The 17,672-nt window shown below is 35.9% G+C and overlaps 1 protein-coding gene across 3 annotated transcripts in view; it reads right to left on the minus strand.

The window, feature by feature from the left end:
* Window positions 1–1,012: 1,012 nt before the first annotated feature.
* Window positions 1,013–17,672, minus strand: part of LOC117327467 (dystrophin-like) — a 336,112-nt gene continuing 319,452 nt past the window's right edge. For all 3 annotated transcript variants that reach the window (XM_033884469.1, XM_033884471.1, XM_033884470.1), the window contains 8 exons: window positions 12,443–12,514; window positions 8,203–8,247; window positions 7,038–7,101; window positions 6,484–6,575; window positions 5,643–5,883; window positions 5,217–5,364; window positions 4,604–4,687; window positions 1,013–4,132 (listed from right to left, as the gene is read on the minus strand). In XM_033884469.1, coding sequence (XP_033740360.1) covers window positions 3,990–4,132; window positions 4,604–4,687; window positions 5,217–5,364; window positions 5,643–5,883; window positions 6,484–6,575; window positions 7,038–7,101; window positions 8,203–8,247; window positions 12,443–12,514 — 889 coding nt within the window. In that variant the 3' untranslated portion in view covers window positions 1,013–3,989. The remainder of the gene's footprint in view (window positions 4,133–4,603; window positions 4,688–5,216; window positions 5,365–5,642; window positions 5,884–6,483; window positions 6,576–7,037; window positions 7,102–8,202; window positions 8,248–12,442; window positions 12,515–17,672) is intronic.

Raw genomic sequence — 17,672 nt, forward strand, 5'->3', positions numbered from 1 at the left:
ATAAGTAAGATATCTGATAGATGAAGTTGAAAAACCCATGAGACTTTCTCTTTTGGAACAAAGATGCCACGTACCTTCAAAATTTTGAGCTTCTGTTTTTAGGTCACAAATGACTATTCTAATCACCTGTTGTTCTCAATAACCAAGAGGCCCAGTATTGTGATAGGGGTCAAATGCTTCAATTTCATTCTGTACGTATTGGTTTCCGTTGGCAATGTTGCAACTTCAAATAATTCAGAACAATGATAATGTATGTAACAGTTACCAAATCCATTGTTAGCTAGCACACAATTAAAATGTTGCAAATTTTACTGCCATCCTAATTTATGGGACAATTTCATCAAAACTTGTTATGAATATGTACCTCTTTCTTGGTGATATCAATTAAGTGTCCTAATATATAACTGCTGTCATTTCCATGTGGTCATTCCATCAGTGTGTCACATTTCAGAGGCATATCTTGTACTCTGTCAGCTACAAATGTCAAATATATGGAAAAAGTGTTGTCTACAACTGTCAAGTTTTGTGAGCAATTCTATTTTATACGCTTCCATATTTGATGCATTTTGATACATTACTCCATGCCACTTACGGCTCCGTGTATATGTTCTGCCCGACGTTACTCTTTTTCTCATATTTCATGTTGGTTCTCTTTGCTTATTTAAGTTTCAAAGTCAACTGATTGGCAAAAGAAAAATACTAGCAGATGGTTATTTTCTATTTTGACAGTAAAAGTAATAGAAGAACCATTTTCAGATTTCATATTTATAGAATTCCCTAGATTGCAAATTTGTATATTTGAGACTGATTGCTAGAACAAAATGGCTTCTTGGTAATTTTGAGGGTTTTGAGAAGCTCGTAGAGTAAGTGGATTTTTTTTTCAGTATTGTTAAGATACATGAAGTTACAAAAGAATCAGATGAAATGCTACTCGACTTTTGAAAGGTAAAAAAACATGAACCAGTTTAGAAACAGATATTCATTTGAATGAACAAACAACAAACAAGATTAATTTACATTCAAATATAATTTTTTATTATTTTTTCTCGTATAAAATCTATATGTTTTATTTCAGTTTTAGCATTTTGCTAATTTGTATAACTTAACAAATGTATACAGTACGAAGCTTGTATGATATAAGGGGAGGTAATTTAATAGTTCTACATTCCAATACTACTAGATCTGAGTGGGTAAAAAATTGCCGAGGGTAAAACAGACTACAGAACCTCTAAGGTACAGAGGTTTGTACTCGTTTAGAAAACTTGTAGTTCAGGATGTAAAGTTGTCACGAGTGGAAATATATAGGCCACCAGTCACAGTGAATACACTAGAGGCTAACACAGATACCACAACCCAAGATTAAAGCTTCATTTTAAATGGAGGGAATTCCTGTTGTATCCCTGTTCTAAGTACATAGTGTTAGTTATAATAAGACGTTTGAATATTTCTTTTTGAACATTTGTGTACATAACAATACATTATATTTGTATATAATATAGCTGTTATCACTTAAAATGCATAAATATAGATCATCACAATTTTTTAATAGTCTACTTTCAAACTTCTTGATGACGAGTTTCATGGTTGGATACTCAACAGAACTGTTTGTCTCTACAGTTGATATTGACGGTGTCTACACTTACAATTTTAAATGGAAAACGCTTCCCTTCATAGTTTAAAGCTAGGGGCTGACTAGCCCCAATAATGATTTTACTATAAAATTTAGGTATCAGGAGATAAGTCACAAATTTTCAATCAAATAACTCCTGCCATGCCAACCACCTAAATATTACTGCCCCCTAAAATGTGTCTATATGAAGCACATACACTTGAATTAATTGACTGAATTTATATGTCTGGAACGAGCGAGTATTTGAATGACCATTCCTGAATACAGAGTCGGCTACAGACTATAGGAGAGTATTTGTCAGTATTTAAGACGTATCAGTATACTATGTTATTGTAATCCTGTAATAATATATAGAGCAATACTATGTGATATTTTCAATAAACAGCTGGTCAGTATATTACCTAGACTTGGAAAACTGACTGTCCAGCACAGCTCATTAAACAAGAATATCATAGTATTACAAGAAATGTTCAAAGATTATAAATGCTGTTTGTGAATGTTAACAAAGTGTTCTGTTGGTAATTAGCCAACTTATACAAATAACTATCTCTAACGTGTCAGAAATTCCGTAATATGAAAGGTTATGTTAGAACTCGATATTTATAATGAAGCATAGCATTTTTGTCACTGATCCTTTGGTCAGTAAATACTTACACAATTAACATAGCACCATAAAGTGATCCTCTAATATCTGAATACTAATAATATTTCCAATAAATGTTCATTTGTGACTCAAAAGTTGTGTTATTCAGTAACTACAGTCTAAGGGAGATAACTCTGGGACGACAGGTTTCCCCTATAGTAACAAAGGCTTGGTTATACATTAATAACAAGCTGATAACAGACGGACTTGATACAAAATAAAATGCATGGAAAATTTAAAATATCAACGGAAAAATGCATTTGGTCTATATAATTGGGGGAGTTGTTCTGTAATGAAATCACCTTGTGAACGATGATGAATTCAATGATAGGGGATCTGTACAATCTATTTATACAAGGTTCCTTACACTCCGGTCCATATATACACACACAAACACTCAGTACATTATACTATCATACATAGGTATAGATAAACACAACCTTTTTGTTTAGTCCTGATGTACCCAGAAATTATAATGGGTCTCGGCACACTCCATATAAATTACGAAAGATCTATTTTTCTTTACAAATATTTACATATCTTTTATCTATACACATGGAAGTCTGAGGTTGGATCAAAGCTAGACCAAAGACCAACATCTACAGTCATACAATATCATTCTGACCCTTCATTCAACTCTTTGGTTCTTAGACCAAATGATTGACCTTTCACCTGAAATCTGAGGTCAAAGTACTATATTTTGCCTTCAATTCAAACCTTAAGTCAAATGATAATGTCTGACCTCTGATCAGATTCACTATGACGACAGCAAACATCACACAAGTTTGCTTCATATACATATGTAGATTGTTTGGCAATTTCACACAATATTGGAAGAACAATGGCACGTCGTATATAAAGTATCAAAATGTCTGCACTTTCGCCGTGTGCCTCTGATTATTTCTAATTATTTTCTAAGGGGAGAAAACTCTGGAAAGTGAATATTTCAGTAGATTCTCTGCTTTTTATGGTTACCATGGTAACATATTTCACTTATGAAAAAACATGTTTGGCAGTGTTTTTACAAAAAGTAACATGCATACACACACTCGCACATTATATGAAGGTATCACATATGTAAATGACAGAAGAGCTAGAGCTTTCTACATTTTAAGATTAATCCAGACACAAGTGGCATCACAGTATGTAATCACGATTCAGTATCACAACAACAAGCTGACCCTCTCTTTACCTACCTAGGACTAAATTGGACTAGCCTATTTCTTTGGCATTTGAAATTTTTGACTGAATCTGATTTGGGAAATGTTTATCCTGTCCTTTTTTTCTATAGAAAGCTCAAAGATAAATCTGATCAAATCAGTTAAGATATTAATATCCACAATTTCATGTGGTAACATCTTCGTGTGTTTTGAATATTACAGCACACACATTTTTGTATTCATTTCAATATCTTTCATCCACCAGAGAAAATATGAAAACATGGTGATGATAGTGAAAATTACTTTCTGTTCACATACGCCCAACATAAAAGTTTAATATGTCCATGAAAAGGCTGGCATGATCTCAGTGTGGGCTAGAATGATCACATTTTCACATATTGACGGATACACACAATGACGCGTCTTGTACAGGTGTTTGTATGTTTTGATGAAATATGATTCTCAGGACAGGTATGACGAGGACAACACCCATGTCCTTAACACAGGTGTAATACACAGATTTGAGATCAATGACATGTTGCTATGGTGATGACCTCTAGCTTGTCTGGGCTTGTGCAGAACCTGCATCTCTGGCCTCAGCCTCAGCAGTCTCCTCGTCGGTCATCACAGTGACCAGGCGCCCGACCTCCTTGCCCACTTCGCCAGCCATGTGGAACAGGTTTCCCACCTTGTTGGGACCTAGGAAGTACAACAAAGAAGACAGATTTGTAAACCACATCTACATACAAATATACCTACTGTTGTCATGGTAACATATCTCAAAAAAATACACGTACATGTGTGTCGAAAGCTGTACTTCTTCAAGGATTTTGACTACCAAAAAGGTGATGTTCAATATTATAACTAGAGACTGGGTGATAACAGATGAAGTTTTTACGTGTAGGGTACTCTGTACACCTATGCAAATCTATAGGCATTCATTTGGAGGGAAGGCATTAGGTTCAACTGAAAATCAGTAGTTTTCTTGGTAATTATACATTACATTTGGTTACATTGAACAATTATATATACAGTAACATATACAATGTATATTGTATGTAAGTAAATAAATAATGGTGTTCATTGTTTGTAATTCAATAACAGAGATATAGGGTACGATGATTAAGCTTTGAGGAGAGTCAGAAAGGAAGAGTTTGATTGTGTTTATACCTCTTGATTTGTCCTCCGTTATACTGCCATTGGGTTCCGAGATGATGTCACTGATGTCCCCAACTTCATCTTTACTGGGCATTTCTGTAAGTATAAAATATAAAGCTATATAACTGTACAGTTCCTATTACAAGTGTTCAGGTAGTGGCTTAGGATGAAATATTAGACTATTTTATATCAAGAGTAGAGGGCGATAGAGCCAATAACAGATTAACCTCTGGGGAGGATAATAGGGTTCCTAGGCCCCTCGTCTGAATACCCGAAGATATACAGGGTGGTTGAAGGATGAGTTAACTAAGCGAGTAGAAGTCGATCACAACAAGAAAAGAGGCTTGGTTCAACAATTTATTCTTGTGAACCAGTTTTGCCTATCTTGGATGAAGCGTGCACGAGAGGGCGAAACCTGTTGTCAAGAATAAAGTGATGAAGCTGGCATCTTCTATTGTGACTGACTTCTCCTCGCCTCTATTATATCTAGTTATAACTGCTGGTTATATATATATAAAAGTCATCTCTAAGATGAAGTCTTATCAAAGAGAGGCTTTTTCACTGTGATATCTCTCTCTGGAATGAAGATATTGATCACGGTCTTTGTAAGGGAGGTATAACTGACCTGCTGTGTGGCTGTGGCCATTCATTTGAGGAGTAGACTCCAGCTGAGGGCTGAACCTGTAACGAGGGGGTGGGGGCTGCTGTATGTCAGATTCCGTGGAGGAGGGTGTGGTGGGCATAGACGATCCCAGACTCTGGTCCTGTGTGGGCTGATAAGTAGAAAGTTTACATCAGTTTTCAAGATAGTCCTTTTACAACACTTTGAGAAAAGGCTGTGTAATGAAACATGATTTTTCATGTCAAATTGAAAAATTCTGAATTTAGAAATAGGAAGTTCTCTCAAAGACTTTTGCCCAAAGTTAACATTATTGGAAATCATTCCATGGTAGCCTTGGATAAAGTTATCAAAATTCGGTAACTTGAATCAGTAAAAAATATCTGCAAGTTAAAGAACTTTGTCAGTAATTTAAGTGTGGATTTGACTTACCTGGTCAAGAAGTTGTTTGAGGCGTGTAAGCTGGGCTTCCAGCTGCTGGTTGTGGTCCTCTAGGATCTTCATACGCGACTCCAGACGACCCTTGTGTTGACGCAGTAACTTGGCCTCAGCAATCATTTCAGCATCCATGTCAACATTGCTGTTATTGTCATCATCTACCTCCTCCAATCCATTGCCGTTTTCTCGTAGTTCATTAGCTTGTTTCAGGCGGTCGTACTCTTGCTGTAGTGTCCTACAAAACAGTTTCAATGTTATGTTTGCACTACAAATCAGCGTCAATGTTATGTTTGCATTATAAATCAGTGTCAATGTTACGTTTGCTCAACAAATCAATGTAATATTGCACCAAGGCTAGTATATCAAGCTGATGAGTGATCAATACGTGATGATGTTACGTACCATTCAAGATTACGTACTCATTCATGCTTACTGTAATGTAAACTTTCAATTCAATTTATATTGATCTTCATGGCAGGCTCCAACAATTTCAGTGATAATATGAACACAGTTGCAGTTTTAATGTCTGTTAAATCATTCTTGTTTCAGCTAATCTATTGATAATGAATTTCACAGGCAATTCAACTAGAAACTCTACTGAAAATTAAATTGGTACAACAAACTTTATCTTGATCAATGTATAACACGTATTTGTGACAAAATAACATAATCGTAAACTCAGCTGAAACTCTACTTCGGTTGTAAACCTTCTAGGTCTAGTAAAATACAAAAAAAAAAATCAATAAACTCAAGTATGTTCCTGTCAACAAGACATGTCTGCTGACCCTGACCTGTGTGATACCAAGAGGTCATGAGGTCACCAGGTCACACTCACTTGTTTTCCTCCTCGAGATCCTTGATCATGGCCTCCAGTTCCGACTTCTGATCTGAATCTACTGCCATCATGATTTGCATTGGACTCTTCAGCTTCAAAGGTACAAAGATGACAAATGCTTACCTCATACACACAAGACAAGTATTCACATCACATGTGAGTCACGCGTTAGTCAGTACTGCACAATATAAAATCAATTCCGTAATGTCTATGCAGATGAAAATGTGCTGTCGACAGTAAATATTCCTCAATCTGTCTTTCTTTATATATGTATCAACATTATTGATCAGTTTCTCCTTTTTACTTCAAAATGCCGTAATTCTTAGCAATGTTTTGTCACATCGCCAAACTTGTGGATTCCTATACATTTTGCATGAATAATGTTACAGTGATACAGGTTGTGTATATCTATAGATACGAGACCACTCAAGACTGACCAAACCCAAAAGGTAGATCAATTCTCACCAATGAGAGAGCCTGAAACAACTTTAATCTAATCATATGTGACTTGACGTGTTGCCATAGAAACCGTGATGCATTAAATGGATACTTACTGTATGGGAAGTATTTCCGTTAAGACTTTGGCAGTACTGGGCAATCAGGTTATGCTCGTCATCGCTACAAAGGGGAGATTATTCAATTAGTAAAAAGCTTTATTAGATTATTTCAAAATACATGTACATGTTTGCTTTTTTTCAAGCTCTAAACGTGACCATTTATTTTGTTATCAACTCTTAGTAAAACTCCCAACAGAATAACTGGTGTTTTGAGGAGGGATTTCTTTATATGTCCCTTAATTTCTGTACGGAAATATCGGACAAGATTTGTCTGAGATTAGCCTATCGTGTATGGAAAGCTTTTACAATGATTACCCCTAATATAACATATCTATAAATAGAATGTATTGGTAATGTGAATTGCCAGCCAATCTGTACTGAAAAGGAACTTAATCAAATCTATATGGTGCCTCCTCCCCAAAACAATTACAACACCTTAAACCTCATTTGGAAGCAGACAGAATGATTTCATACTTGACGTAACTGAACGGAGAATCGTGGTAGAACCAGCCTAATATGCAGACTTCTGCAGTATTATTACCAATAACATGTGTCGGATTCTAATGGTTCAGATCAAATTGTTTCAAAACAGAAAAAGTAAGATTGGAAGATCAATATCTCTGGCATTCTCATGGCGACGCATTCAAACAAATGACAATCTTAATAAAATCTCCAAAGAGGAACTGCCTTTGCAGTAAATAGAAACTGCATGCATATTCTGAAGATTTGCATTTTAAAACCATTTGGGCATTGAAAAACTTAAACAATACACATAAACCCTTAAAACCTTTATAGATTCTCCATCTGAATGGAAGATTTACATAAGACATGGTAATGAAAGTGGCAATGAAAATCTGTACGTACTCACTAGAGACACGTTACACCTACATAATACCGGCCACTTTCCTACATCATCATTCCCTAGGGACAGTGTGTACTAAATGTTCATGATTTTGAATGTAATTATCAGGAAGAAAACCAGACAAAAACGTTCTGCATTGTCTGAAGTCTTGCTGATATTGATAAACACAAGGCCATATAGGGAATCAATGAAATAAAAAAATACTGCTTATATTGGAATCTGTACAAAGAGACGATTTAAGGAAATACAGCAGTAAACTGTGCCAGCTACAACAAGAATTAGCAAGGAAGATATACTTACGAGTCGGGAGTGGACGAAGCCTGTCTCTGCTCCACTTCAGCCAACCTACAACAATTCATATACATCATCATAGTCTTACATCAACAGTATAGTATAAATATCCTGTTAAGATTTCCGTCCCTGGGTAGAATTATCAGCGGTGTTGGTACATCCTTACAGTGTCCTAATCCTCCCAGGTAACTCGGTACTACTTGACTCCTGCGGCAGCGTTAGTATTATGTGTAGTATCATGACTGTTGGTACGAAAACCCAGCAATAAAGATGCCGTTACATGCTTGTCTGAGCACTAGAAACTGCATTAGATACAGAATGATGTCATTGGCGGATATTGAACGTGAAGTACGATACGTACATGGACAGAAGAAGGTATGATGTCATTGACAGTAATTATTTCAAGATGTTGATCCACATTCGTGTGATGTATCAAAGGGATCGATATTTAGGTGAAGATCATTCAAAGAAGAAAAATGACACAGAGGTTTAATTATGTTATTTCCAGGATAAAAGTGTTCTAATTGTGAGCATTATTGATTATCAAGACCATGGCTTCCAACAATTGATTTGAGATATAACTCATAAGCCTTCGTTGAGACATGGCACTAAAAAGTCAACTTTGCCTCGTATGGAGTTTGCCGTGCCAAAAGATCAACAATAAAAGTCTTGTGCACCATCAGAGTCAGGAATCACCCGTGTTTATTGCCGAGACAAAGACTTGATGATAGGTTCGAGAAATGGCAATGATGGAATTCTATAAGAAGACACTCACTTTTGGTGTAATAAACAAAAGGAAGTGGAATCAATAATCCACATCTACACATTTAATTCATTTTCTAACGGAAAAGAATGGCATGCTTGTTTCTGCTAGACAATCACCATACATTAGGTCACAGCAGTGATTCTTTTTTATGCAGGGACAAACGCTCCCCTGAAGCAGAGATCCCACTCTGCCCCACCATTATCCATGGACTGAAATGACTGGATGGTGTGACTGTCTGCTTCATAGCAGTCTCTGGTGTACCAGTTACCAGCACTTTCTAATCACAGTCTATTGCTTTTTCAAACACACATTGCTATTTAAGACTGTGCCATCTGACTTTGAAAGTCAGGAACCCCCATTAAAGGATGGTAATATCATGACAAACAGCTATCTGACATGGCCCACAGGCAAAATTTCGTCACGTCTCACAGAAATGAGCAAAACATTTGAAAATCGATAAATGTTTGCTGAAAAGGTGAAAAACGTCAAATTAACTAACATATCTACAAAATAAAAAAAATCTTCTGAATTTTTAGTTTAGGACAAAATTGAATGCACCTTAAAAGTCAGCCTTACAGACATCGATGGCTGACAAAGTAAATAGAAAATATATATATATACTGTGTTATTTTTAGGATTAGGAGCAAAGAATTTTTTTACTGTCAGCAATTGTTGAAAAAAGTTTTTTTTTTCTTTTTTTTTTTTTCGTAAATATATATGCCACAGGAATAAATGCAATACCTGGTAAGTGTTTTGAAGTTTTTGGATTATACTTGTCAAATGGAATTTTCAAGTTTTTGGATTATACAGGTCAAATCTGACAAGAATGGAGTGATTATTGTAAAAATAAAGTCAAAAGTATTCACATTAAAAGGAATAACAGAAATATAATCTGAGGGTTAAGAGTAGGTCAATTTCAGGATCCAAACATGAGTGTAAGTATTCTGGGTAGTCTGCAACCATATTGTAGTGTATAAATGATGGTGATGATGATGATGAAGACAACACCGTTTTATGTAAATTTGATCTTTTTTCTCCTCTTTCCTCTAAATTTCCTGTTGTATTGACATTCATGTCAATAGAGGGTGAATCATGAAGAAGCACGCTCCAAAATTAAGTTTACTAAAAATCTCTTTATGAACTGTTCATTCGAAGAGAGAATCACTAAAACTTCTCATTAGAATAGCAATGTCCAAGAAGATGATCCATTCAGTAGTTCTAGGGTATAGTAGTAACAAACTTCAAATTAACCTGCACTGAACAACATTTCAAGATGTTACTTGCAGTACAAGTAATTTGGACAACGTTTCAAGATGTTACTTGTAGTACAAGTAATTTGGACAACGTTTCAAGATGTTACTTGTAGTACAAGGACTTGTATTGAACATACCAGTACATAATAATTTTCCAATGTGCAGTTACTCAACTGTTAGTAAGACCACCTTGAATGTAGGACTTTTATAATGCTACTAACATTTTTGAAAGGACCGACAAATATTTCGATATATTCATTGAAGGGACCAATCAGCAGGACCGACAAATATTTCGATATAATAATTGAGGGGACCAATCAGCAAAACTTTTAATGTCTTTGATAAAAATGTCTTTGGTAAAAGTTGAATGATTTAAGACTTTCCAGGGCTGTTTGTTTGCTTAGAGTTCTGTGTCCCCTCATATATTGGCTAGTCATATCAAGACACCCATGAAAATTGTGGTATAAACCTGCCTTCCACTTGTTGTAACCCTAAACCTAGAATACAGTCAATAAATTCCTAGGACTTCTCTGGGAAGTAATATTTATAGACAGCAATGAGTTTTTGTCATTGATTTAACATTTAACTTCAATGATCAAATGCATCTAAATGGTTTCTGGCACAAAAAGCCATATAACAGGCACATTGGAAGATGAAATAACAACCAGCTACAAAATTACTGCTTGTACAGAATTCGAACAATATTTTACATATTTAATTGATTTGTTTGTATAGTAACTCATGCAAATGTCATGTAAACAATTTTATGAACATATTCCATTAACCACATCACAGAAAACAGCTTTGTAAACAATTCTCATAACATTCTTAATCCTAAATTCAGTTGATAAAAATTTTAACCAATGGCAGAACTGCTTTTATCTCAGAACACTTTTTGTTAGACTACAATCATAATTGTCATTTGGAAACCAATTTGACATCATAACATTGTTTAGTTCGTGACGACTTTAACTGGTCGACAAAGAAGATCCAGACAGTTTCGGAGTGGAACACCCATTTTTTTTCATAAATTAATTACTCTAAACCTATGTTCAAAAAAAAAAAAAAAAACTTTTCACAAGAATTTATGACGCTGCATCCACAAATAAGTGCTTACCATTTACAGACTTCAAAATGTTGCTATGATGGAAAGCTGTTCACAGGACAGTGGTAGCGAGCAGACGGCAGCGATATATTATTAATGGGTATGAAGTGGTAGTGCCGTTATTGACAGACAATTAGAGTGTTTACATAGCCAGCACATCATCACCTTCCCTCAGACACAATTATTACCTTCTGGGTTTAAACATCAATCCTTTTCTCCCATGTACTAAATAGGTTTGCTGCAGTGAAGTGCAATCGGATCCAATACTCCAATTGCAAGGTAGATATGTTTTAACAATGACAGAAGGAAGATAAAAGCAGCGTATGAAACCATTAACAAATGAAAGTATTGTGAACACCTCACTATATAGAATACTTGCTTTTATTCAAATATGCCTTTTAGCTTTATTTTGGTGATTTAAAGTAAATGCTTATGTCTACTAAATCTGAATTTTTAACTGTATCAGTAAGTACAGTGTACATGTATTGATTTTTATGAATATTTCAGCAGACAATCTTTTTTTTTGAAGACCTCCCATGAGATTGTCTGTAAGTTCTTCTAAGGAATTTTTGCCTGTGGGCTTCTGTAGGAGATATTTGCCATTGTGCTCCCAACAAATATTTACCAGTGGGCTCCCAACAAATATATTTACCAGTGGGCTCCCAACAAATATATTTACCAGTGGGCTCCCAACAAATATTTACCATCGGGCTCCCAACAAATATATTTACCAGTGGGCTCCCAACAAATATATTTACCAGTGGGCTTCCAACAAATATATTTACCAGTGGGCTCCCAACAAATATATTTACTAGTGGGTTCCCAACAAATATTTACCAGTGGGCTCCCAACATACATTTACCAGTGGGCTTCCAACAAATATATTGACCAGTGGGCTCCCAACAAATATATTGACCAGTGGGCTCCCAACAAATATATTGACCAGTGGGCTCCCAACAAATATATTTACCAGTGGGCTCCCAACAGAAGGACAATCCTACTATCAAAGGTTATGGCTGACATATAGGAGATAGACATTACAGGAACAAGCAGGACAAGGAAGAAACTATCTCTGATTAATGTAAAAAAAAAAAAAAGATTATGGAAAAAGATAAAAACACTTACCTGTTTGCATAAAGTTCAAGGCGGGAATGCATGTCCTGTGATGATATGCTATGTTGGGGTGATGGTGATGGACTGAAAAAGAAAACAAATGTTTAGTACGTATCAACAAGTTTAAAAATATCAATCAAATGATTGCTTAATTATAGTTAATATTGGTATAATTCTAAAACTCGATCTTTTCTCGTATTCTTTTTGATGGCTCCTGATGGTAAACAATATAAGCAAATATAAAAATATATTCTTCAGAAAGGTTTTCATTTCCTTACATGATTGCAGTACTCAGAGATAAAAGCATTTTCCAGGAACATTTTGATATTATTAACTTCCTTTAAAACTATTCAAAATACTAACAGTGCAATTCATAAGTGACTATGTCCGTGACTTCATAGTGTAATTCATAATCTTGTAACTAATCAAAGAACAAGGGAACACTTTCACAGTCAATTTTCTCTGCTAAGAAAAATACATTTTTAAATTAGAGATTCATTGAAAGAATTTCCAAATCATATCGTAAAAATTTAAAATCATAACTTCAATTAGTAATTGTTACACAAACACGATATTTTGCCAAATTGCGGAACAAAGATCTACGTTATGAGAGTATCTGTCAGACACAGATACATCATTACATGGTATAATAAATACCCAGAATGAGGCTCAAGTTCCATTGAATGAACAATACAACATCCCTGACAACTCTCTATCAATATAGTTGTTCAATGTTCAGAATATGGCTTCATTTCCCATGAGTGAATAGATAAAAATGAAACCATCAATTGTCAGCAGAGATGTCCCAGCAAATATGTGAATGACAAACCTAGTAACGTTTGGAGTCTGGGCCTCTAAACGTAAATACAAATGTCCAGAAGGAAATTCTGTTAATGACAGAGTTTGGAGTCAGCATGGGCCTCTAGATGTAAATACAAATGTCCAGAAGGAAATTCTGTTAATGACAGAGTTTGGAGTCAGCATGGGCCTCTAGATGTAAATGTCCAGAAGAGGTCTCTCCTGTGAGAACAAATGACAAAAGTGTTTTGAGTCTGGGTCCCTATAGTTGTCAGTATGTCCAGAATGAGGCTCAAGTTTCAGAGTGAATGACCAGCATGTCCCGACAGATGAAACAAACAATATCAGGGATAGGGGAATCCAATTTAGCTTTGTCCATATACATGACATCTATTAAACTATTACTGCGCCACTGAGTGTCCGAAAGGACTGTTCCAGGCTGGTCCAAAAGCCATTACGTACAGACAGCTGACAGTGGAGCGGCTAGTCTGGCAGAGACAAGTCGGTCAAAACCGGTATAAATATGGCATGCTATCACACCAAATCCAGCAGGTAATGATCTGGCGCCAAAACCAATCAGTCGGAGTTGGTTTTCTGTCAGGATTACCACAACAGGTGTCCCGCAGTGATCTTCTGACATGTCCCACGATGCCCTATCTACTGCGGATCAGGCAGACTAAATGGTAAAGAGTAGATTTATACCATACCACTAGATTTGTACAGTGAACTGTTTAGGGTCCTGTGAGAATACCATCAAAGTCTGCCAGTTTCTGGAGCCATGCCAAGCAAAAGCTTCGCTTCTGACAACTTACCGTAATTAGTATCTACCAACTGCAATTTACGCTCTCATCAAATGGAGAAAAATTGAGAGTGTACAATCAATACTATAGTGAGGGATGCTTTAACTTCCCAGAAATACCCGTAGGAGGCCGTACATCAAGCTCTGCGGGATAAACAAGCGTGATAAGAGTAGCTAGTACAGAGTATGTCCTTATTGGGAGAGAAGGTGATGAACGCCACGCGATGGATCACCTGATGGTCCCTGTACAGATGATTTCTCTGTCGGCCTAACATGTTATCCTGCCATATCAGGAGAATAGACCTTAACGACAACCAAGTTCCCTCCTGTATTGATAAATCTGTTTTAACTCTCGTTTGTCTTCCCCCCCTGACGTGCGTCTACCACTTATCAAGTATAGATGTAAGCTTTGTGTGTCGGTAATGGTGACAAATATTATCGCCGCAAAAAAAAAGATTGTTTCAAAGTGTTTTTTTTTTATAAATGTTTAAAAGTCTACTTTGTTGTATATTTGGAGTATGGCTTCACATGCAAAGTGTTCATCAACGTCACTTAGGTTATACTGTAAATGAACATGACAAATTCAACTACATCAAAGTGATAAATGTAGGCAGTCGTGTAGCACCGAAGGTTAAAAGTAGTGCCCAGTGGTCCCTGCACGAACAGCTACAGTGAAACCAAACAAAATTCATCCTGATTTGTTTAGAGGTCTAGAAATATGTTAAACAATAAGCCCATCATACCAAGATTCATCAAGATAAATCAATTCAATCTCATGAAACATTACCATTCAAAAAGAACTGGCAATGATATATGGAACATCACTGAAATGTAGACAAGTTAAATTATATCTATTCCAAGCCAATAAAGTAAACCCCATCATGACATTTTTTTGCTTTGACATATCAAACCTGACAAAAACAAAAGCTGCATAACATACCCATTCAAATTCTCACAAAATGATAGAGAATTTTAATTGTCTAGCACCAGTCAATGGAGACTACATGTTCCTAACAATAAGTGTTGTAACTGAGATCAGCTTCTGAGAGCTTCCTGATGAAAATGGCAGGACCTGAAGCTTCAGTCTGCTGATAACATGGCATTTATAACAATATTGATTAGGTAAAACAAAAGAGCATTGCATTACAGTACCTGTGAATGGTAAGAATTCCCATAATCCTGGAGACTTTTCTCCGCAAATAATTGGTACACAATGCGTCGATATCCAGCAGACGGTAGTTTTTAATGATAAATCAAAAACAATGAAGCAATGATTCTCCGATCCTCCTGTTGTGTCTTACAAGAAATACTGCGTAGTTCAGTAGACCAGCAGATAGTTGACTAAAAAAGATCGTAATATTCTTCGTAATTTTAGATTTGAGTGCTTCTAGGCAACTGATTATGTCTCAGATGACTAACTTAAATCAGGTTCCCAAATGAGTTTGTTTTCCTAGTGATGAGAGCAGGTCATGTAGAGTTGATAATCCCAGCTCAATTGGGCACAAAATAAACAATCCTTGTTTCACACCTTCTACGATCAAAACATCAGTCTATGAATTGAAATCAACAAATGTGAGAATAATTTGATGAAACTCCAGCAGAAAATGGGTATTTACCAGTACAAAGTTCAGTCATGGGTTCATTTAAAGATTTTTGATTCCTTAAATTCTGAGAATTTTTTCACCATCATCACTGAAAGGTGGATCTTGGCAGTAAATTCTACAATGAAAACCACTTCTGGTCTTGCTATAAAACACTTCGAATCAAATCTTTTGGAATACTAAGACTCTTCACAAAGCAACAAGTGTCAAAGAAATGGCGACATGGAAGTCAGGTTAGCAGACGACAATTGGAACACAGTTAAACAGACATTCCCATTCCAACTGTATTAACCATAACATCTCTAAGTCTGAGGAATTCGGAGATAACAAAGTATCACTGAAACGAATGGTTGTGAAGAAATCAGGGTAATTAATGGTACTGCCGTTGATCAATATATACTGTATGAGTGAGCGGTGGGCTGATACTGCAGGCTACATTCCCTACCAGTCATTGATCGACGACGCATATTAATCAGCCATGCATCCCGCTCAAAACACATCGCCACTCTCATGACTACCTGTTGAAGGAGGCTCTTGTCGGATGAGGTGATGTGTTACCAGCAAGGTGGAGGTGACACAGTGTGATATTAAGACTGAAATAAATACTGGAATTTCGGCGACGTAGACAATTGGAGAGATAGACTATTGGCGACATAGACAATCGGCAATCAGGATGAGCCACACATTCTTGTATCATATCGGTGACATCTCCTGGTCTTAAATTCTTCTCAAAGTCGCCGTCGTCATGGAAACCAGATTAGACTACATCTTTGTTGGTCGTCACAACATTGTGTTACCATGCAATAGTACTGGTTTTTGTGTTTTAAATGTTATTAAAGCATATCATCTCTATGCTATTCAAACAAAGCTTCAGGTAGTATGTATGCTCTGAGCTGATCAACACCAAAAATATATATATTGCGGATAAATGAAAGTTTAATCATCATTTGCCATATATTTTCAATGTGATCTGAGCCAAATAATTAGTCTTCTATATTCTACTGCATCATCTAAACTTGTACAGGACAAACCTTCATTTTTCTCCAATTTGGTAAAATTCCAGTCTTTTAATATTACTGCATACGAGTGAAGTGTTTTCTAATATATGACCCTGTACATGTAGTACCTCAAGGTGTTATAAAATGTCAAGACTAGAAAGAGTCACAGTGGCTCTATGGTATCACCTTATTTAGTTGATCAGTATAAAGATTAAATACCAGGTAAAACATATACCTTTACTCCATGTCATAGAAGTATTTCTTCTTATCATATAATATGTAAGATTTAAAATTTGTAGTAAAATATCAGTGCCATATCTTATGGAAGGCACTTTTAAACAATTTCAATATGCTGACCGTAAAATTTGACTTTAAATAATCAGTTACATCATTACCTTCACTACGTAATTAAATCTAGGAGCTGTTCTCTCTAAAACGATGGTGTTAAATAATCCTGTAAAATGTTTTGATAAAATCTGGTGTAAGTGATTCACCCTGTAATGTATATTTAACAGTAACATGGTCTTAAAAGGCTTATATTTTATTTATCCTGTGATAAAATTTGATCGTCTGTCTACTGATCCTGAAATCATGAATTAGATACAGGGTGTTTCTCTCGAGGATTGAATCCTCTAACAAGTACAGTGTGTGTCTGAGTAATGATTGATACCGCTCTCACTGCGGAGGCTGACATACCTGGATAGCTCACCTGTAGCTGTATCTCAGGTTCAATCTAATATCTGACTCACTATTCTTCAGATCAGCCAGACAGCAATGAATGATTAATGATTCAGATTTTTTATTTTTATAAATTTCAAAAGACTTTAAATTTCATTTGTTTTGTGCTACTAATGACTGTTGACAGACTGTCTGTACCACAGACCAGATATATTTTCTATTGACCAAGCACTAGAGGCAAAGCAGATCCAATTAACTAATGGACTTTTATATGGTGGAAATTTCTAAATCAGGTTTATGTTGCCACACCAAATGCGTCATTAAACAGGGCTATATTACTTTATGTTCCAGGCTAGAGTGCATGGTTA

Source organism: Pecten maximus, chromosome 5, assembly GCF_902652985.1.
Source record: "Pecten maximus chromosome 5, xPecMax1.1, whole genome shotgun sequence".
Classification (NCBI taxonomy): Eukaryota; Metazoa; Mollusca; class Bivalvia; order Pectinida; family Pectinidae; genus Pecten; species Pecten maximus.